At 42.1% G+C, this 23,914-nt stretch overlaps 1 protein-coding gene across 1 annotated transcript in view; it reads left to right on the forward strand.

The window, feature by feature from the left end:
* The window catches only part of Nox3 (NADPH oxidase 3), a 53,686-nt gene that overhangs the window by 12,245 nt on the left and 17,527 nt on the right, over positions 1-23,914 (forward strand). The window contains exons 6-10 of the mRNA XM_026393841.2: positions 602-783; positions 4,236-4,365; positions 9,286-9,378; positions 11,751-12,004; positions 17,484-17,646. Of these exons, the coding sequence (XP_026249626.1) occupies positions 602-783; positions 4,236-4,365; positions 9,286-9,378; positions 11,751-12,004; positions 17,484-17,646 (822 nt within the window). The remainder of the gene's footprint in view (positions 1-601; positions 784-4,235; positions 4,366-9,285; positions 9,379-11,750; positions 12,005-17,483; positions 17,647-23,914) is intronic.

Genomic DNA, 23,914 nt, shown 5'->3' on the forward strand with positions numbered 1-23,914 from the left:
CAGAAAAGAATAGCTGTACCTTTATTGATCACCTAGGATTTACCAAGCCTTATTTCAGGCCCCCTAAGGTGGCGTGAAAGAAATGCAAGTCATGGTCTTTCCAATTAAAAAGCAAGAGCTAGGAAGAACTACCAGGGGAACAGAGTGTGCAGCTGCTGTATTAGGAATGCCCCTAAGGGACTTCTCAAAAAAAAATGTGTTTATTAATGTTAAAATGCAATTAAGCATGGTGATCCACATTTTTTATTTTAAAAATTAAAAACTTAACAACATGGATTGACTTGCTATATTATATCTTAAAATGCTCTCCTTATATTTTATGCTAATGTCTACCCAATACAATAAGTTGGACATGAAAATTAATGTATATAAATGGGAAAAAATGTAGTTAATGACATGGCACTTCATAAAATTCGAGCTAAGCACAGGGGAAGAAGGAAGGGTGAGGGAACTCATTTCTTGAGTTGTTCCCAGATCTTCTCCAGCTAATAGGCTTCTAAGCAAAACATTGTGAATGGCTCTTTGCTTGGACCTTTAAGTGCTGATTCTAAAAACTACAAAGTGTATGAGATATTAATGTCGTGGCATCCGTTTCTGTTAGAACACAATCACTGAGCTGCTGTCGACAGTAGCAGGCGTTACGGGCCTGGTGCTCTCTCTGGCTTTGGTCTTGGTCATGACCTCTTCAACAGAGTTCATCAGGCAGTTCTCCTATGAGCTGTTCTGGTACACGCACCATCTTTTCACCATCTTCTTCATCAGCCTGGCTGTCCACGGGGCAGGGTAAGTCCAAGTTATGTTCAGCATGTTCAGATGATTATCTCCATGAATGTCAAAATCTTCGAAAGTCCTTCTAATAAAGGAACACGATGTGCGGTGACAACAGGACACCTATTAAGTGTGAAAATGCATGCCCACTGTGGCAAATTTCTCTTTGTGATACTGAAAATAAGTCACCTAGGTAGAGAAGTATTTTATTTATTTTTCCAAGCTCACTCGGTTAGTGAGTCTTGACATGTTTATAAGATTCAGAAATTCTAATGAATGCTGGGTGACAGCAGATCTATGTTTCATTCTGTACCTGTTTCTGCAATCCAATTTATGTGGGATTAGTCAGGAGATATATTTTTTGACATCTGGATTTCACTTCTGCTTAGCCAAATCCATCAACTAGGCAGACCGGTGTGCAGGAGATCACAGAGTGTTTGAGATGACCAGCCAGACCTGGGCTCCAGAGATCAACTCTACCCCTATTTAGCAGAGTGACTGGGCACAAGTGTTTTGAGTTTTCTGAGTCTTAGTTTCCCCATGTGACCTCTCAGATACCTCTTTGCACAGACATCCTATGAGATTTATTCTGGCATTCAGCACCTGCAGAGTGTTGACCCTCACGGAGAAGCTGGACCAGCACCTGAAGTATTCCAGGGTGCACCATGTACCCACCTGTACGTGTCAGTTCCTTAATGACCTGAATTCACTAATTGCTGTCTACAAATGAGCTTGCCCTTTTTATTCATTTCATCGACTGGTGTTTTTCCCCCATTGGATATCCATCTGCAGGATCAATTTGACCCTGACGACAATCTTGAAAGTAGAAAAGGTGAGGGTGTCCCCTTTCATAAGGAGGAGGAGTCCAGTGGCACTCAAGGTCCCAGGTGAATGAATGGCAGAGTCAGACCTAGGGCACCAATCCTTAGGGAATTAAACCTCTATTTTTAAAATATTTTTTAGCTGTTGATGGGCCTTAATTTAATTTATTTATTTATATGTGGTGCTGAGAATCAAACCCAGGGCCTCACACATGGTAGGCAAGTGCTCTACCCCGGAGCCACAACCCCCTACTTTTAAGAAGCCCTTGAAGAACGAACGGACCCTGGATTTTTTAAGGCTTACCTTCATCCTCCAGAAACACAGGGCGGGTGGTGGTGCAAACACCTCTTGGCTCTTCCTCGGGTCCCGACTAGCTGAACACCTTCTTTCACTCCGGTTTCTCCCGCCTGTGCCCCTGCAGAGAAGCACACGAGGGGCTGGACCCCAAGGGCTCAGCTTCTGCGCAGACGCAGAAGAGCAGGTGCGCCACCCCACCCGCCTGGCCTGGGAGCGCAGCGCCTTGGCGACTCGGTGGTCCCCTCGGGTCCCCGAGACAGCTCTTTTAGATTCGCACCTTAGCAAGTCAGCTGTCCCCTCCAAACTCCCTCCCTATAGGAGATGCTCCTTCCTGCCCAGGCCCCACTTCTCAAAGGGGGGACACTTTCACGCTGCCTCTGCCTCATTGCAAGCTGCCGAGTCCAGCTGCTTGTCTGACGTGCACACATTGTGCACACACTGTGCGCACATTATGCAAGGAGGGGTACCCCTGGGGGTGTATTTTACACTAACAGAGTGCCCTTCCCACTGCTAATCCTTATATCCTGGTCAACCTTCCTTTTTATGCCGGTAACAGGTGAAAGACTTTCTATTTTGTTTCAGCTTTAAAGGGTCTGCCGTTGGCTCTTGGGAGTGTGCCCATCTCAGCCTTCCTATTTATTTGTACTTAGGGCAGACAGAGTGGAGGGTGTGGCCCAGTGTTCCATCCAGAGATGTCAATTCTGCCTTCTTCCCATGCCCAGCTCTTACCCCCGCGGCACCTTGGGAGGCTCTTTCTATCCATATCCGTGGGTGTGTAGAAATCCTCTTCCCAGAAGTCACCCCTCTAACCCGTGTTCCCTGGTCCACACCCTGGGGCACTGTAGAAGCAGTGGACTTCAGTGGGCAGTGTTTCATTGGAGATACTTTTTTGAGATCCAAATAACATTTCAAGATGAAATTTTTTAGTCATTTTTACCTAGTTGAAAGGCTTATTTGGGGATAAGGGCTTCATTTAATCTTCTCAGCTTGAAGTGTTCTACAGCTACTGTTTACAGCAGAAGTGATTTGCAAATTCTATACAAAATGCCAAGTAAAAGTAGGATTACTGGAATGTGTTAAAGCCCACTAATCTACCTATTATGGGATGGCATAGATGGAGATGTTCAAAGACATTTTTTAAATGTTAAAGATAACTTCATTTGTAGAACCCTCTGGGGCCTAGTCTAGGAAACATTGTCTCAGGCCTGGCAATGGATGCGGTGACATTCACAGTGCCCCTCTTCTGGCTCCCATTCGGTGTTCACCCTTGCTATGTCTGGACATCATTTGCACCTGGAGACCAAAGCTTTGCTCATCAACACATCACACATCATCAAGGTGTGCTATCAGGTTTGGATGACGTCCGTAAAACAGACCCAGACAGAGACCAACACATCAGTTCTAACTGACCCCAAGCTCTTTCCAGAGGCATTATTGCTTCCTCCTCCCATGCCTTGTCATGCCAAAGGCTGTCCAGGACATGGATTTGTGTGACATACTAAAATCTCTCAGTCCAAGAGTCTATTTTTTATTGGTAAAATAAATCGGTGCATCTTATTCATAAACACTGAGGCACTACACAACCCCCAAATTATGTGACCTCAGAGTCTGGTGCTTTTCACTGTCAGTACGCCAGTGTGTGACCCCAGGAGCTAGAACCAAAGCAGTCTGTCAAAGGTCACTTGGTAGTACATTTGTGACAAATATAATAGAACAGAATTACAGGACTCTTCATCCAGCGCTTCATTCATGAAGGCTGCCTTCACTTTGTACTCTTAAATTTATCAATACAGTCTCAAAGACATACTTCATAGTGACCTATTTTGACCCTGTCATACACTAAGCCTGCTAGTGCTCACTGGGGGGAAAAAGAACCATTATTCAGGGCACTTCTTTTGGCTTCTTTACTTGAAAAGTTCTAAGCTCTCAGAAACAAACTAAGAAGGGTAGAAGTTAAATCAATCTGCAAAAGAACCCAATAGTACAAAGTTAGCCAATTAGCCCAAATCAGCAATCAGGACGAGATGAAACCTAATTAAATTCAACAGTCTACAAAAGGATGTGTTCAAACAATTTCCTTCATTATGAATTCTCTAATATAGACACTTTCAATTTAGCACAGGATACCACAGAGGGGCACTTCTTTTCTGGGATCTTCAAAGTTATCCAAAGCTTTTTAAATGCCTATTTTTAAAGATGCTGAGGAAAATGAGTGACAGCCCAAATTTTAAGCAATAGAATTGTTGATCCAGAACCTGCTGTAAAATACTTGAATCTTGTGGTATAACAAAACTGCACAAAATCAGTTTGACATTTGTGTGTGTGTGCTTTTTTTTTTTTTTAATAAGTCAAATTATTCGAGGTCAAACTCCGGAGAGTCTCTTGCTGCACAATGTCACCTTCTGTAGAGACCGCTATGCTGAATGGCGGGCGACTGCCCTGTGCCCTGTGCCTCAATTTTCTGGCAAGGAACCTTCGGTAAGAATGAACCCAGGAGCTTTTAAAAATAACTGTCCCCACAGTTAAGATAACTAGAGCTTTTATATGCCTGAAAAAAAGAACAGCCCATGTCACCACTAGAGAAAGCCCACTCTTTATTAAGTGTACTAATGGAGAAATCCAGTTAAGGATAATTTTAAAAGAGGTTTACTGCCAAAAGCACTCTGTTCGGCTTTGAAATGTGTTCTTCTACTTATATTTAAATATGGATGTCAGACATTGTGGGGATCCATAATAGCACAGTAACGGCTCTGGAGGAGTGAGCGTGTGCCTAACTACCTTCTGCCCTCCTGCTTCCTGGGCTGCCTGTCCCCCTGCATAGCTGCCTTCTCCACTCTGAGAATTAACAGCATCACTTCTCAACCTCGGATTGCTTCGGCCAAGTGAGAACCAAACCCTCTTTATAAGGTTGCCTGCTTGCTTTCTTCCTTGCTCCCTTCCTTTATTTCTTCCTTCCTACAGCTTTTGGGATTGAAAAATTGGGGCGTCCAATGCATTTCCTTCTTTTTCTAATTAGGCTCTCATGGATGAAATGATAGCACTGTTATCCAAGAATAGACTTAATTAATTTGAGTAGATGATAATGTCCATAGATCTCCAAAGTAAGATTTCTGAGTGTGTTGCAGTCATTATAGTTGGTAGCATAAGTAAATAGAAATAATAATCCTATTTGGTCACATCCAGGGTCTTAAAATGGTGCAAACCTTTGGGACAGCTGGGTGATGCATGAGGGAAAATAATTAAAGCCAGTAGATTAAAACTAGGAGGAAACAAGTGTCCAAAAATAGGTAGCATAAACAGAATATACTAATATGCGAATGATGGGGATTTAGGAAATTAAGTCATCAACATCAGAAGAATATAAATAATAGCTTTTTGTTAAACCCTCAAAATATTAAATTAAGCACCAGGTTTTAAGGGTAAAACTACTGGGAGGAATGTTTAAAACTGAGACAACTGAAATAGATGTGCCCGTTAGACTGTGGTTCTTTTAATGGCCAGTATAGATTGTCTCTGTCTTAAACTCAACTCTCAGTAGCCACGATTCAGCCTGCATATTAATGAGGAACATGAATGCCTCTCTAAAATTTTCAGCTACAGCATCTCCATAAAAAAATCAATACTCTCCCACACCTCATGAATGCAGACCAGGGCCTGCTCCCAGCAGTGTATGCTGACATTAATTATCATTAAGAGGGGGGAACTTACCATCTCTCCCTTAACTCTCCCCTGCTACACCTCCTTGCACACCCAAACTCAGGGTGTCACTCTTTCCCATTACTTTTAATGGATCCTGATTCAAAGTGTGTGTGGGCTGTGCAATTACCGCTTGGCTGAACGGTACAATATTCTCTCTGATGTCTCAGAGACTGAATCCGAAAGTCATCCCAAGGACAAGGAAGGGCTCCTGTGCTTCACTGCACCATGCCTTACCCAGTCTTTGCAAGACTCCATTTCTTTCTTTTTTCCTCTCTTATTTCAGTGGGTTCTCACAGTGTTTTTATCAGTAGAGTATTTGCCAGTTCACCTTCTGTGGTACACCGATCCCTACGTGGGGACAAAGAATGCTTTGTACATTCCTTTAATTCCCTCAGTTACACCTGGCACTCCCCTCCCATGTGTCTGACCCTCCTTTCTACCCCAAACTACCTGCACAAGGGGACTCCAGATTCCAGGACGGCTCATGCCATCCCGTATCAAAAAATGCCTGGTCCTCCTTAGCCCAGGAAGCACCTCACTTCATTTAACCACAATATCAACCAGTAATAATCTTCAGGTGGACTTTTTTAATTACGAGGGAATGATATTAGTGGTGAGGGGGAGTTAATTCAGGCAACTTTTACACGTGGCTCTTGAGTGCTTGCATTTCACCAGACACAGGAATCAGAGCTGTGGTTCCTGCCCCGGGAGATCTTATTGTCTAGAAAAAGAGGCTATTCATAAACACACACATAAAATAAAATCAAAGCCAGCATGTTCTTATTTTCTGGTAGGAATGAAAAACCAGGAGTGAAAGCGGAGGAAACAAGTTTCATTACTGCTGCTTTTAAATCAACATAGTTTTATTTCTATCATAAAATACTCACTGTACCATGACTTTCTGAGTATTTCCGAAGAAGGAAAAAATAATGCTGAGAATCCACACAGTATTTTAACATTAAAGAAACTCAGATGCTGCATAATTCTGCTCCTTTATTTCATAGATGGGGAAAAATTGGGGTCCAAGGAGTTTCCTTTTCTCCCCTATGGTCTCCCCTATGGTGTCCCCTATGGTCACGAAGGACATTCCCAGCAAAGCTACATCATGGAACCGGAGATCCTGACCCTGTGGCTGTGACTTTTCTTCTCTGCGCCCCTCAACGATTGCTTGGATCTCTGACCTTTCCCCAAGATCTATTGGTCAGGTCTCTGATGCTGTGTACAAGTACATAACCTCAGCATCACATTTATCTCTGTGAATAAAGCCAAAGCTTTGAGGGAGCTTAGATTTAAAAAAAAATTCTCCAACCATTCCCTGTTTTATGAAACAGAAAATTTGAGCATCATAAAGCCCGAGGCACAGGATGGGGAGGTGTAGTTCCAAGCGCAGAGCAGGCGCCACCTCACCATCCATCCCTCTGGCTCAGGAGTGTGGGCCCCCCTGTCTTCACTCTGCTTTGCCTGTCCTGGTCACCAAGGCCAGCCAGTCCCCTAAGGCTCTTCTCTGGCTGCATCTCATCCTGGCTCTTTCACTTCCAGGGGTTCCAGGAGTCTCACTGGGAAGGAAACTGGGCTATCTCCTCCCAGAGCAGTGTCTTTACTAGTAATGAGATGGATTGATAGCTTGCATTCTCCTTCCTGACTAATCATTAAAGGAAAAATAACCCCTCCCATTTCATCACCTTGGAAATATCAGAGACTGTGGTTAATTTGACACTACCCAAGTGATGGATGTGAGTCTAAACATTCTAAAACGTGTATAGAAGATTATCTGTACAAATACATAAAGAATGTGTATTTTCCAAATACCTTTCTAACCCCACATAGAGAGAATTGCATTCTTGCAATTTCTGTAAATACCCAAAGCTGTTCTGTAAGCACTTCCTGGTTCACTCAAGCATAAGGAACCCAAGGTTGTATTTCCTCCATTCAAACCTGTCCTTCTGCCACTTCCTATCTCTTGCCTTGTCCTGATCATCTTTCCCACCTGCCCCCAGTCCAGGTGGACAAAGAGTTTTGTTCTCTCTGCTAATCTGAACATGTTGCTGAACCCCACGGGGGCAGAAAAGAATAAGTGGGTCAAATTGCTCTGTTACCTACATACCTGCATCCTTTATGAGGCACACAAGAGGCCACCAGGAAAACAGCCAATAGGGTTGGTGCAGGAGAGAAGAGACACCATGCAGACAGAGCCAGAAATAACCAAAAAAGAAAGAAAGAAATCCAACAAGAAAGATAACTCAAAAGAGGTAAAATAATGCTAAAGAGTTTGTGATATGTCAACCCAAGAGACAGAGTAGAATAACTGATAAGTAAATAGTGAGTCATTAATGAGTGCATTGTTGAGGGTTTAGAGAACCCTTGAGTTCAAAAGAAAGCAAGGCCCTTCCTGCTCCCAAGAGAGTAATGCTGAGTAATGCTGCTTTTCTTGACTTTGGCTGAGTTTGGGAGCATTTATGACCCTATCATATGTAGGGGTACGGATTTAGAGTACCAAAGAGGAAACATGAGGTCATTTTCCAAGGCTTGAGGTCTGGCTCTGCCTCCTTAGGTGACTCCTTCCCATTCCCAGGGACCCTGAATTTTCTTCTTTTACAAAAGAATTGGGCTAGATTTATAAGAACCTTAACATCTTGAAATTCAATGAGTTCATGGGTTGGTTTCTAATGTTTTGTAGAGCAAGCCTCAGGACCATTTGTAGTGTTGGATAGAAAGAAGCCTGTTTTCATCTTCATTACATGGTAGATGCTTGAAGAGGCAGATGGTTAGGCACATCTGAGTTCACATTTTGAATGGACATCTTATTGCCTGATGACCTTGGATGGTTGTTTGGTCTTATGGAGCTTTAAGTTCTCTACTGTAAAAGACAATATCATATGTCTCATGGGATGACTCCATTTCCAACCTAATACAAGCCTTCATCAATTTTAAGATCCCATTCCTTTCCCTTTCTTAGGTGAAGACACTGTGTTGTGCACAAAACCTAGTACCCGAATAGCCTGCTGGTAAATCGATCATCTATAATGCAGACTATGCTCATGAAAGGTTAACAGAGTATCTGATTTATTCAGAATGTTCACTGTCCTGGGTCTCCAGAAACTGATGACTCTTTTGTTCTGATTCTATACCTAAAATTTAAGAGGCTAAGAAACTAGCTTCATATTTTATTCCAGAGGACATTGGTTTGTGTGTGGGGTGTGTGTGTGTGTGTGTGTGTGTGTGTGTGTGTGTGTGTTATATTCAGATAGACCCCATAGTAGTAATGCAATGTTCGAATTACTATTTGAGATTTTTCATTTAATTTTTCATGTCCTGTGTTGGCTGAGTAATGCTGCTTTGTAAGCCTTTGACTTTGGCTGAGTTTGGGAGCATTTATGACCCTATCATATGTAACATAAACATCAATCTGCTTCCTTATTTCTTTGCAAATTCAATTATTTCTAATTACATAAAGACATCATTGATTAAGTAAGCATAAAAACCAATATAGGAGAGTTTAATCTCTTAAATAAGCTTGTAGACCTCAAGGAATAATTAAATGCTATAGTATTTAATACAGGGAGACATCTTTGTTGTTGATAACAGGGCCAAAGTTAAAGGAAAATGTCTAACCCATCATATTATATATTGATTTGGTTCAAATTGAAAATATTTGGATTCTGTTTTCATTTCCTTTCTCTTTCTCTCTGCTCTCTGCAGGCTTGGAAATGGGTTTTGGGCCCTGTGGTCTTGTATGCATGTGAAAGAATAATTAGGTTCTGGCGATCTCAACAAGAAGTTGTCATTACCAAGGTATGCGTGGAGCTTTATGTCTGAATAAAGGCCTGAGTGTAGATGAAAATTTTTTATTAGCCCAAGTTTTTAATTTGCCATTTTTATTGCAGAACTATCTGTAATTTAGAGGCTCATCTTCTGTTCTAATAATTGCTTATATCCTGAGCATCTTTTAGTGTGACTAATTTTACTGAAGACAGGGATCAGGGCTCCAGACTGGTATGCAGAATTCCAATAAAGGTTTATAGTACAGCACTGGAATTGCCTTATTTCTCCTTATTCCAGTCTCTCTCTAGGTGGGGAAGACAGAAGGGTTGAGTATGTATTCCACTAGAATAACTTCATGCACCATATAAAGACACAGATTTTGCAAACATACAAATAACATATAAACATTTTCAAGCCTGTACACTCCCACCTGGGACTGCTGAGCAGTGGACAGGGAAATGGAAGCTTCAGGGTAAGAAGGGGCACCAGGTGGTTCAAAATAAAGAGGAAGGACCTATACAGTGCTCTGCCCCGGTGAGTGGAGTGCACCTTGGTAGTGTTCCCAGTCTTAGTATCCTGGCTCACAACTCTTTATGCAGAGCAAGATAGAAAGAGACCAATAATCTTGTCCAGGAGACAAAGTATAAAGCACTCTACCCCAACCCTAAGTGTTTTTTTTTCCCCACTGCAACATTCTTCATCATAGTGAAATGTGTAAGTAATATACAAAATTTCAATGGAGAACTGATTAATTTACCATATAATAATCATAAAACTGATTATGTATACATTTGATTTTATATGGTAAGTTTTCCATGCCTTTTCTTGCCAAAAAAAGTGATAAATCTAAATATACAAATATCAACAAAATGTAATAGTGCTTACTTTAGGATAGTAGATTTTTAAGTGAGGGCTCTTTGTATTAATTTTAGATTGCTTAATTTTTTAATACCAGAATATATTCCTTTTATAATTAGTAAAATAAAAACTTTTGTTTTCATTTTGATCAGGAAAAAGTATAGGAATTTCTGAATGCAATACCATTCCCAAATATTAATCCTCTTCCTCTTTTTTAATTTACCAGTTCTTCTGAAGATATAAATAATATTTATTTACATATGCATGCACTGGCCATCTTCATATTATCTCTAAGTTCAGACTTTCAAGTGCATCAATTAGTTGATGGACTTGAGCTTTTAAGTATAGAAATGAGTTTAGGATAAAATAGGAACCACCGAATTAATGATAGTGCTAGGTAAAGCCTAGAGAGAAAGCCTTCACCTTGATGTTGCTTTATAAATATCTTTACCATCCCTAGTTTTTTAAATGCCTAAAAAAATTCTCTGCTAACAGAACTTATAGCACTCTGCTAGTATAACTTTAACAGAATACTACATCCCCTTCACAGTCTTCAAGAAAGCAGAGATATAGAAATTGCCTCCTGTTCCTGCTTTAAGCTGTTTCAATGTTGCTGTTGTTATGTTAAAGCACCAAAGGATGTCAGGCTGCATCAAAAGCCAGGCTGTAAAACTGGTGGAAACCTAGAGCGGTTACTAGGGAGACCATTTAACCGCAGCATCAGAACAAACATTGGAAGGGAGAGAACTAGAACTAATGAGTAAAAGACTGAGATGTTCTTCTTAATGGAAAAGTACTGTCCCAGGGTCTAGATACTAGGTTTTGTTCCTTTATGCCTCTTGCCAGAAAAAAAAAAAAAAAAAAAAAAACACCTAGAGAGATTTTTGAAAAGACAAGATGGAAATCCAAAGTAGAAAATGTGCTCTTTCCTTGAATAAGCAATGAGTTATAGATTCTCACTGAAGGTCCTGAGTCCTTGTGCAATGCTTTTTGGCATCTAAAACTCAGGATACTGGTAGGATACTTGACAAGGTTTAGTCAAAACAAAAGAAGACCTAACAAATAAATATTTCAGAGCTGGAAGGTTGTTTCTCATTCAGCATGAAGAAAGATCCAGTTTTATTCCTATAGGTCATTGACAAAGGTAATAGACTCTTCCTAGATTTTTAAAAGCATGGAAATAATGCTGTGAGCATTTTAATAACTTGAAGCACAGTTAAATGATATGCAGATTATACTTGCTGATATTTCTTCAAACTGGATAACTGTGCTGGGGGATGCCTGGTCACTTGAGACACAGAGTCATGTGCCGGGCATGAAGTTACACCTGGATGAAGCTACCCAAATGCCAGCTACAGCACGGTGAAGAACGAACTTCACTCTGCTCAAGTTCAAACCCAGAAAGCAGTGGTATCATTGAAATTTATATCTTTAAAACGGCCGATTTAAAATTTTGAAAACTTTCATGAAATGAAAGCCCTTTTCTTATTGACTTCACCTGAATAAAACAGCTAACAACTGTCTACGGTCTTGCTCTATTTTAGGTGGTAAGTCACCCGTCTGCAGTCCTAGAACTTCACATGAAAAAACGCGGCTTTAAAATGGCACCAGGGCAGTACATCTTGATCCAGTGCCCGTCCATATCCCCTCTGGAATGGCACCCCTTCACCCTCACCTCTGCCCCCCAGGAGGACTTCTTCAGTGTGCATATCCGGGTAGCCGGAGACTGGACGGGAGCTTTATTTAAGGCCTTTGGTGCAGAGGGACAGGCCCTCATGGAGCCCCACAGCCTGCCAAGGTTAGAGCCAATGTCTCTTTTATGTCTAAGTCATAATACTGCACAGTAAAGAATTTTTAAAGCATCAACATGCTACCAAATTCAGCAGTCTCTTTAAGCCAGGTTGTAAGTTTGAGTCCATTTTTTTAAAATTTGAGAATCTACATTAAAAAGTGTCATTTAGAAGATTTCCAGGAGAAGCAAGTAGATTTCTGTAAAAAAACAAATGTTCAACATTGCCCAGTAGGCAATGATCCAGGAAGAAGGAACAGTTTGCTTTCCCAGTTCCAAAAGCATCTCTTGGCTAATTACATACAACCTGCCATGGGTGAGACAACTCTGTGAACTATTTTTTTTTTTATCACAGTTTGAGCTTTTCAGATATTTGTGAAGGTTGGTCTTTGGAAGAAGGAGGCTGTGTTCCAGTCTATTGGATTTCAGGGCCTACACTGCTCCCACCTGGTGTCGTCTAAATTTGATTCTTTACCTCTGCAGTCCTATTTCCAAATACAGACACATTCTCATATTCAGTATATCAACAAGGGGACACAATTCAATCCACAATACCACCCTATTCAAAAAGTCCCAAGCATATGACAGAAGTCCCACTGTAAGTTACAGCTTCTTAGCTCTTTGTAGTAAACAACGGCAGAAGGCCTGGTTCTGCTGCACCCAAATCCTGCACCTAAATGCATGTTTAGGGCCCTAGAGAAACAGGGATACAAAAATAAAAAAGATGATAAAAATATTTTGAAAGAATTTGGTATTTCAAAGGATATTCCTAATTCTGCCATCCTCGAGGAACAGCAATGCTACCTAGGAACCTGGGTAGAAAATATCCACAACGCTTAGAATGAAGTTTCTGAGGGCAGCACACTGTCTTTCCTCTTTGCTTCTCTGCTGCCTAGAACAGCATCTGACCCACGGAGGGAACAGAGGAAAGATAAAATAACTTTTTTAAAAAAATGAATTCTGATGCAATGAGTTCTTTAGATTATTTAATTTACATATTTCTTGGTGACAGACTAAGTGCCATTATAACTTAAGGCATGGAATCTAATTAGTTTTCAGTCCCCTTCCCATGGTTTAGAGAACCAAGTATGTCCCACTGGGTTTGTTTCTGTCCAATTGGTAAGAAAAGTTGCATCCTCCATTTCAAATGTCAGTACTAAAGAAGATATATGTTTGGTTCACTTTAACATAATATCAAGCCTGGCATGATCACCACCTGCTCAGGCCAGAGCCCCAAATCAGGTGACATCGCCTCATTCTTCAGCTAAGACTGCTTTTATAGGATGGAAACTGGGAAACAGAACAGAATTATAAGGTTCAGGATGCAGTGCAAATGCCTAAAATCAGGAATAAAAACACATGCAGAGGAGTCTGACAGCTTCCTAGCCCTGCCCTCCCCTACATTGCCAGGATGGATACCCTCAAGATGGTACCTTCATAGCCTGGTTTCTGTGCTGTGTGCAGCGGCTCTTTGGTCTGTCGGCCACCCTTCCCTTTGCCAACCAGCTAGCCATTAAGCCATCCTCCAGTAAGCGCTCAGTGTGTACTTCTCAGTAGCTTTTCTGTCTGAATGTGCTTTCTGTCTATGGAGTGCATGGTCCAGAACCAAGTCCTGCATGATCTGGTCCCCTGGGGTCTCCCTGAGCTCTCTGCTCCACCTCCCATCCCTTCATTGATTTAGCCCTTCCAATCTTCTTTCTTTTTTATGATTGTGTTTCAATTGATGGATAAAATTACCTATATAGATATATATCTATTACATACCACACAATTTTTTAAGTACATATGCATTATGTGTGCAGATAGATAGATCTAGAGGAAGAGAGAGAGCTACACATTATGTTAAATCTAGCTAATCGTCAGTTGTATTGCCTCACAGAGTCAACATGTTTGTGATAAAAGCACCTAACATCCACTCTTTTGCAGTTCTCACGATTTCAACATATCATCTGTATCAACTACAGTCACCTTGTTATACAATACAGACCTTGTGAACATACCCCCCTAACTGTAATGACATATATGTAATACACATATATTACAAAATATATTGAAATTGATAAATATTTAATTTAATAGAATGTCCTCCAGTCTGATCCATGTTGTCACAAATAAGGAAATTTCATTTTTTAAGACTGAATAGTATTCCACTGTGTCTGTTTTCCACATTCTCTGGATGTACCCATTTGTGGAGAGCTAGTCCTCTTGATATTTTCTTGCTTTCAGGGCCTTGGCCTCTTTCCCTCCATGGGCACACTGTTCCCAGATCTCTGCTTGGTGCTCCCTCCATGTCTCCACTCAGATCTCCTTCCAAGGAGGCCCTTCTTTGCCTCCCCATATAAACCAACCCTTTCATTTTCTCCACAGTCCTCACCACCACATGGCACACTAAACAGGGGCTGGTTTGCTTGTTGCTGTCTCTCCCCATTCTGCAGCGTAGGCTCCGTGGAGAGAGGGAGTTACATGTTTGGTTCACTTTAACATTGCTGGTTCCTAAAACTAGCTCTGTTAAGCAAGAACTCAATGAGTGTTTATCCAATAACTAAATGAGTGCTCGTGAACAGTGCAGCCTCCTGTCATTTGTTAAACTGGTTTGCCCTCTGCTTTTACATAGGTGCAGTTATACGTATGAGCAATAAAGTGCTCCTCAAAACTAGAATTTGTTCAGATCTTCAAGACACAAAGAATCCAAATCTTATTGGACGACCTTGGCCCAGGTTACAGTTTAACCTTGTTTTAATTTTGCACCATAACGGGGAAAGCACCCATCTGTTCACTGCCTGGACCCTGAAAGGTCTTAACCCAGGCCCCGAGTGCGAGATGAAAAGGGTGAGTGAGGGAGGACGCAGGAGGAGAAGCAAGGCTGGCAAGAGCGGAGGTGCTCCTTCCCCTTAGCCCAGGAAAGGGGGACAACGTGGGGCCCAGGAGGCCACGCCTCCTGAAGTAAAAGGGAGGATTCCTCGGAGTTGATGCTGGAGTTCCCAGCCGTTTCACCTGTTCCCCAGAACCAGGGCTCCAGCCTCAGAGGGCCTGGGTTCAAGTCCAACTTTGTGCATGATCTTGGAGAATGTGTGGGGCTCCCTGCCTCGGTTTCCTCGTCTTACCGAGAAGATGATAAAAGCCGTACTTAAGGCTTGGTTTAGAGTTAGCCATGGGGTTCTTTATAAAAGCTTTGTCATGATTCATGGCAGCACATGGTAAGTGCTCAAAAAAATCAGCTATGATTAATATTTGCAAAGCAGGAAGCAAGAGCACCACAGAGATGACAATGGAAGTTGTCAATGGTTGGATGGGAAGACTTCAAAGGCAGGAGATGGAGGCTGATGGCGGGGCAGGGGGCTTGCTGCAGACCATACACAGCAAGGACCCAGCAGGACACAGAGGCCGGGAAGATGACTCTTTTCCTGTTGTGCATTATTCGAAACCGAGATTTGGAATCAAGGAGGGATATTGGAGTAAACTTGAAAACAAGAATTAGGGCAAAGGAAGCCAATTCTGAAATTGCAATGGGTCTTGAGCAACGAGGAGATTTGGGCCTCTGAAAAAATAATGGTTGTCATGACAGCTGTGATCAACTACTGAAAGGCCTGAGGTACAGGAAAGGAGAAAGACCTGGTACACGTTTCTCAGGAAGGCAAAAGACGAGAGACGTCAGAAGACAGATCTCAGTAAGACAGGAGAAAAATTGCCCCAAACTTAGAAGTGTCCCCAAAGGCATCAAGGTATCCTGGACTGTAACATCCGAACGTGACCTCTCAGAGACAGGAGGGAGGATTCTCAATTCTAAATATGCAGAAATTTATCATGTGTTTCTGTGGAGTTTAGGACATAATTCTTCTTTGGGTATAATTGATATCTTTTTAAAATTGGTATCAGATAAATCCCAAGTATTACTTATTATAAAAATAATAACAATAAGACAATGTAATCTGTAGGCGGTTTTTTCTAATTATTTATAAAATAATTTTCTTTAATTATTTGTAAAATAATCTACCGTGGGCTAAGATACTAACATTTTCCCGTTAATGACATTTTATTTTTATTCTTCCATTTCCATATATCAATATGTAATAAAGCCTTATTAATTAAGATTAACTTGAAGAGACTTAATTTGAATTATTAGGAAGTCTAGAATATGGAAAATTTTTAAATAAATTCAATTGAACTTTCATGAACACATAACACAGCCCAAACGGGCCAACCCGGTGCCTTCCACAGACTCTCCTTAGGGAATGGTTAGGAATAACTTAGAAACCTTTTAATTAGCATATCTTTGTTCATATGTAAATGTGTACTTTTGGAATAGTTGGGGTCATTTAATACATTTTGCTGACTGAAATATTTTAAGCATTCCCTGTACAATTGATTCAGCAAATGTTATTAAACGGCTCCATGCCAGATAGCATGAGAGGTGCTGAGATACAGCACCTCTATCCCAAAGAGATGCCTGAACAAAGAGAGACCTGGTTCCTACCTCCAGAGACCTGAGGGTCCAGAATTCAAGGTGGAATTAAGTCACACATGCATGCAAGTACACACACACACACACACACACACAGAGAAAAATCGTAACTATGAGAAGTGAGGGTACATGGTGCTTAAACTATATGAAAGGGGTTAATCTAGTCTAGGACACCAAGAGAGACTCCCCAGGTGAACAATGATTGGGGATAGGACCTCATGAAAGGGTAACTCTTAACCAAGTAAAGGGATGGGGAGAACTGGGCAGAGTATTCCAGGTGAAAAGGTAACACATGCAGAAGGCAGCCCTGTCTAATTAGGGAAATGGAAGAAAAGCCAACGGGGAACTAGTGATGAGCCGTGAGATAAATCCAAGGAGCCAGTCCATGTAGGACAGTGTTAAAGACCATCTGACTTATTCCATGAATATACTTTATGCTTATAAAGAAAAGTTTGCTAAGCCATGACAAAGCATCTTTGCTGGCCCTGGCCTAATTATCACAGATTTCGAGTGAGCATTACCCAAGATAGTGATTTGTAGAAGTTCTCCCTAACAGACAAATTATTTCAAAAGTAAATTTATTCCAAATGAAAGACTTCCATTAGACTAGATGATACAAACAGACAAAGCAATGCAACCAAATCAATGTAAGCAGAGAGAATTACCTTAGGAAAAGTAAAGAAAAGCCTTATAAACCACCTCCATCCGTCTCTTTCTTCCATGGGGCTCCATGATGCTCGGAGTCAAAGCAAACCTCTCGGAACTATAAGCAGAGCTCACCAGGTGGGAGAGGTGTGCGCTAATGCAGGAGCTGGCAGAGTTTTTCCCTCCATAGATGGCACCTGGGCAGGACTAACTGGTTTCTCCCCCTGAGGCAAGACCCCAAATCCTCATGCTGAACCTGTGCTCTCTGAATGGGACGATTTTGAGCACAAAATAGGACCTTTGAAAAGCACTGGCTTGGCTGGTTTTGTGTCAAGAACAAGGTGTTCTCAAGGTCAAATGCACTGCACTCTGTGATTCCAGGCTGGCAGTGGATGGGCCATTTGGAGCCGCTCTGACGGACGTGTTTCACTACCCTGTGAGCGTGTGCATTGCGGCAGGGATCGGAGTCACTCCCTTCGCCTCTCTTCTGAAATCCATATGGTACAAATGTTGTGAGTCCCGGAGCCAGCCGAGGCTGAGCAAGGTATGGAAGAATCCAGAGTTCACCCTTCCCTGGATTCAAAGGTTCAATGTCCTATCTATCATCTGCCAATTCTTGAGGAGGATTTTAATTAACTATGAGGGATAAACTCAAGGATCCTTAACTATACTTATGTTCTTAAAAATCTCCATTCAGTATTGCGTTTATGAGAAGGGTTATGTCTAATCTTCTTAAAGATGACAAGACATAAATTTTATTGCTTCATTGCCATTACAGGACATGTCATTGCTCATCTCAATAAAATATGGACAGGCTGCACATGGCTATGTGACTGGGCTGCCGTTGGTGACGTTAGTGGGCAGCCTTCCCCTTTGCCCCTTTAGAAGAATACTGTTTGCAAACATACCGTTGTCTCTTATTCTCATGGCCACTCTTGGGATTCGTTGGCCTGTTCCACTGCTGTTGCTACCCAGTCCCCAACCCTGATCTTGTCAATTCTTATATGTGCTATGAGCAGATTTCTTCAGGATTTCTTTCTTCCCCTGTCCTATCTAGAGACTTCATTCCACACCTTGATCCTGCAGAGGTAAAAGGAGCTTCCTTTCCAGGTCCTGAAGTCTAATAATCTGAATCCATAAAAACCAACTGACAAGAGACAGATTAGCAGGAGAAAAGGTACAAGTTTATTCTCATGCAGGCAAGTAGGAGTCAAAGAGGGACCAGATGGTTACAGCTTAAATACTTTCTTTATAGTGGAGAGGGGAGTGGGCACTGTAGGCAGTTTCAGAGGAAGAATAAATGACTTTTTAGGGGAGAGGAATGGGCCCAGAGACAAGTGCCTGGAGCAGAGTTCATGTGGGCTGTTGAGTGTGGTGTCGACTTCAGTTTTTCTTCCTGTAGCTTAGTATTCTAGAGGGTCCAAGGGAACTGAAGGAAAGAGGGATGAGAAACAGGAGCAGGGAACAGGAGGAGGCCAGAGACCTTGGCTCTCCTTGGGTTCAAAGCCATCCTCTGGCGTATCATTTTGTGAGCCTCAATCACTCCCTTAGGACCAGCAGCAGGCAATGGAGCAGCTGCAAAAAGGAACTGTTTTACACCCAGGGGTGTGAATACAGGGCAAACCAGGACGTCAGATGAGCTGGGCCGGTCCTGGTCCTGCTGCTGCTCCTCTGAGTGAGCCTTTGGCTGTAGCTCCTGTATCCATCAAAGGAAGATGCTGGACTCAACCAGCGCGTCCTTGGTGCGTTCTGTGGAACACCAGTCACATGGCTTGGTCTGCTAAAGAGGATCCCGTGGCTAGATAAACCTAAGAAATGCTCTAGTTCATCCCACTCTAGGAGATTCCTATCGTCGACTACCCTATGGAAGTTCTATAGAACTTCAGTACTGCAGAAAAGAGCCTTATTCAGTCTTGTTTCACCCGATATTCCCAAGTGGATTGGCCCACAATACCTTTGTCCACCTAATGCCATTGTCCACCTGACCCCTGTTGGAACAGCATTCTGTGAGCCCTGAGGGCAATATCAGACTCAAAGATCTCTCCTGCCAGGGCTTTACCACGTAAGACACAAGGATAAGAGTTCTTTCATGATGTTTCTAATGACAAGTGCTTGACATTTGTTTTTTCATTTGGTTTGATCTCACTTGATCTTATATATGAGATAAATAATACAAATCCTGTTTTCTAGATAAGCAAACCAATGCCTAGAAATGTTTAAAGTGACTTTCCTGGAAACGCATAGGTAACAAAAGGCAGAGTCAGGATTCCATCTGGTTCTTTCCATGACACGACCAACACATGGTGGATGTGACACCGATACCCGCTGAAGCCCTAGGGCAGTGAGGTAGGAAGGCTGTGGGGCTCTTAGAGAATCTGCTCCTGGACTTGGATCCAGGAATCTGCCTGACTCTGCTGTCACTGAAGTATCGCCTTCAGTTCATCATCCACCTCTTGGTACTGGATTTTCTCCTCCATGCAATGGAGAAATAAGAGTCCATATCCAACTAGGAGTTTTAATAACACTTAAGACAAATAAGTAATGTGGACGACAGAATCATTGGGTAGATGCGCATAAAATCACGTAAACGTTATTCCTACCTGCCAAGATATAAACTGATTGTTGGTATGCCACCTCTACCAGCCCAGATGGATCAGGCACTTACTACCTAGCAGAGCATTTTGTATACGGTTTCTCCCACTATCTCTTCAGGGTACCTGCCACTTTAATTCCCATTTTGCAGATGAGAAAAATGGAAGCTAATCACAAAGCTAATAAGAATGATAGGATCCTCTTAGCGAGTTGTTATATAATTTGTGCAGATAAGTAATTTTCTCAGCTCACCCCTGAAGAGTCTGAAGCACAGAGCACTAACAAATATCAGAACTCACATCTGAATCTAGGTCCCTCTTGTGCCAAAGCCCCTTCCCCACTTCCCACCCCAGGGACTTCACCAAGAGAGCAGAACAGCTACTGTGGAGTACATCTGGAACCCAGGGCGGAGCTTTGTTAGGGTCTGTGACAACTTGTCAGGCCTCTCAAGCGCTTCCTTTCCTCCTGCTGTCTGCCAAGTAACACTCACTGAGAGGGCTGGCCCATTCTCCAGTTCCTGTCACACTTGGGGGTCACACAGAGACAGTGCTGATCATATCTCTCTCTTTCACTTACTCAATCAGCATTTATTCAACACCTACTATGTGCCGGGCTCTCCCAGACTGACACAAGATGTCTGTCATGCACAACTTACAACAACCTAACTCACACCTGAGCTCCGATAGCCTCTCCCTTCTCCCCTCCTCCATTACCCTCCTTGCTCTCCTCCTGTTCCATCACCTATCTTTCTTTCCTGCGTTAGGATCCACAAAATATTTTATCTCCCCAGCAGGCTGTGAGCTCCCTGAAAGTGACTTCTCTGGACATTCTTATTTGTGGTTACATAGGAGCTGGTGGGCCACCGAGTCGGGACCAGAGCATGGGTTTCTGATTTCCACTTCAAAGCTCCTTCATGAAAGAAGTGAGGGTTTCATGCTCTTGAAAGTCGAGGCTGAGCATTACACTGAAGATGCAATTCCTGAGAGCGGGTGTGCATGAGAACAAGTTCGGAACTTTCTCTCCTTTGAAGCAACTTGGTGTGTGTGAGAACAGCTATCATTAGGGTTATGTAACTCATATTTGTCAGGGCTGCTGTGCGCTTTCGAGATATAAATACTACTCTTTCCACTGAACTGTCAGCCGCTATATAATTTTCAAAGTGCAGCTAAGCAAAGAAGTACATATTTCTCTAACAGCATCTTCACCATTTCAGGTCTGGGCTACAGTTTTCACATTGTTCTCTTGTAACAAGAAAGAAGAAAAAAAAAACAGAATAGGGGTTCAGAGATGGAATTTTAAGCCTAAGTGCTTAACTGCAATTAAAAAGAATTTTTCTCCTCCGTGTGTGTAAAATACTAGTTGGCATAAATGCATACATTCATATACCAAAGTCCCAAGTCCTAAGTCTACAGCAAAATAAATAAATAAATAAATAAATGGTACCAGTTTTTCTCTATTGGACCCCTCTCCTGTACCCTTCTTACCCTGTATTCTACAAAACGGAGTGAAATGCAGGCACTTAACTGTAAGGCACCTGCGGCTCCTTTGGGGTCATAAGCAGCACTTTCTATTTGAAGCTGATGTCTTAACATTTCTTTGTTTCCATCTTTTCTTCTTAGAGATATGAGGGCAGTATAGGAAGGGAGAGGCATGGTCAAGGAGAGGCTTCCTAAGAAGACTAAAGAACAGTTAAGTGTAGGAGATTTTGCTGGGAAGAAAGCTGGGAACGTTGCAGCACATGAAAAGGGTATTTTCAACCCAGAAGTAAGAGCAAACTTCTCTGGATTGAAAGCAGATGAGAACCCTGGGCCCTGTGGGATGAGGGCGGGCAGCAGAAGTCCAAGGAAGCCCTCCGAGGGCTGAGGGGTAGGAATGCCCTGCAGGGCTGAAAGTCCTCCAATCCTGCCTAACGGGTATGATTAATTCTACATCACACTCAATTTGTGAAAAGAGCTCTTGAAAAAAATTAGGACAGTTTGCTTGTGCAAACTGTCAAGATGATGAATGAAATAGGTGTGTGTGGATGGGGACGGGGGGAGAAGCATGCTGACATAAATATATTGGCTTACACATTTGGGTTCCCCCTAATATCACAGCCGGGTAGATGGAACCGCAGGAACTACCAACTGGAAGATTTGGTTCATTTTCTTAACTGTATATGTGATCTTTAGACTATAGTAAAATAGATTATAAAAAAAAAACTGAGATAATCTAATTTCTCCATAAATTGTCTCTCTTCATCAGTTCAATAATAGATAACGGCGATAATGGGTATTTATAGTGTGTCCCAGGCAAAATGGCCTTTGGGTTCTTAACCTAATATAATAAACAGATAATTCAAATAAAAAGACAGCATGGGCCACTGGGAACAAGAGAAAGAGGCCAAGAAAGACAAAAATCCATACTCTGCTTAAAGATATTAATAAAACAAAGGAGGACCTGCTCTCTTTTCTAATGAATGAAAAATGCATTTAATTTAGTCTGTTTAGTTTGAGAAATTATTTACTTTCGCTTTCTCTCACTCTGGAGCTCGGGCTACTCCTGGAATTGATCATCTCTCCTAACCACTGAGAGCTGCGATCAATTGAGCAGGGTGGAGTAGGCCCCCTTCGCTCTCCCTGAAGACGCGTGGGCTCCCCTCTTTGATCCGGCAACCCCAGAAGACCTCAGCACCCCATCGGGCCTTACCATCGCCCCGTGGGAGGTGTCCAGTGTCAATATTTTCTGCACCTTGGTGTATTAACCACACAAGCCATACCCGACTACAGTCTCCTTGTAAAAGATTCACGTAAAAGACTCAAAAATCTCCCTTCCTCCAGCTCCCTGCCCACCTTAACCAAGCCCCACCCAGATCCCCACTGAGCACCCAGTGAGTGGATTTCATTCATGCAAGTACGCAGCCCTACACCTATAGGCAGAGGGGTCATTGTCACATAAATGTGTGTGTGCTCTGTAGAGAGAGGGGATATAGACCATTTGTTTAGTTCTGAGTTTCCACTAGAACGTGGCCGGAAGCAACGTCAATGTCAAAGCCTGATGATCTATTTCATTTTATGTGGTGCCTTCAGGGTATTCCATGGCACGGCAAGCCCAGGATCTGTTTAATCACTTGGCTATTCACGAATGCTTCTGTTGTCCAGCAAGGACCAAAGAACAAAGGTTCAGCCCTGGACCACAGGGCAAAGCGGTAACATAGTCATGAAATAGTTAACATTTAGGGTAATGGTTTTAAGAAAAACATCTTAAGCATGGAAAAAACTCTTGACCAAGCCTGGTCTCAGTCTCAGAGTGATTTTTTAGGGAAAAATAATTTATGATTTTATTGCTTTAAAATTAGAAATTTTACATATTAGGGAAACTTATCAGTAAGAAGAAATATATTCGCCGTGTATTTTTTTCTTGTATGCTATTGTATTCATCCAGGATTACTTTGACAGTGATAACAAAATAGAAACCAGAACAATAATAGCATCACTTATCGAGGAGATAGTATATATTTTCTAAATACCATTTGCAATCTGTACCATTTCAGAAAGAGAAGCTCTTTTTTTTTTTTTTTTTTTTTTGGATAGTGGTCATGATTTCCTCTCTTCGGAGTCCTAGCTTGGGGCTCTAGTGTAGATTTGCTGTCCAGAGTGGGAGACAGAGGTGTGTGCTGCCCTGCAGGAGGTGGCCCACGCTGTTCCCCGCTGGCCTTCTACTTGGGGAAGGCACCTATAAACACCTCCCATGTGTGTTTAGCACACCCGGAGCCAGGGGTGGGTGCACTTCCCCTAGAGGAGGGCTCCTCTTTAAGAGCTAAGTCATCATGATCAATGCTGAAATTCCAATTCCAAGACTGGTGCTAGAAATAAAGTTTGGCAACTCCAATGGGGGCGGGGTGGGGGGCGTTCAAATAGGAAGATGGCAAGTTCAAGGTTAGCCTTGGCAACTTAGTAAGACCCTTTGTCAAGATAAATAATAATAATAAAATAAAAATGTTGTGTCCACCGAAAACTGAAAAATAAATATTAAAAATTTTTTTTAAAAAAATAACAAAAAGGGACTAGGGATGTAACTCAAAAGAAGAGGTTCCCCAATACCATCAAAAAAAAAAAAAAAAGTTTAGCTTTATCTGCTCTCAGTAATCACTAACTCTATAATTCAGGAGTGACCCAGGAGAATGCAGTTCCATGTAAGGCAAATGTCCCTCTTAACTCTATGACATAAACACACCATCC

Source organism: Urocitellus parryii, chromosome 8, assembly GCF_045843805.1.
Source record: "Urocitellus parryii isolate mUroPar1 chromosome 8, mUroPar1.hap1, whole genome shotgun sequence".
Taxonomy (NCBI): domain Eukaryota; kingdom Metazoa; phylum Chordata; class Mammalia; order Rodentia; family Sciuridae; genus Urocitellus; species Urocitellus parryii.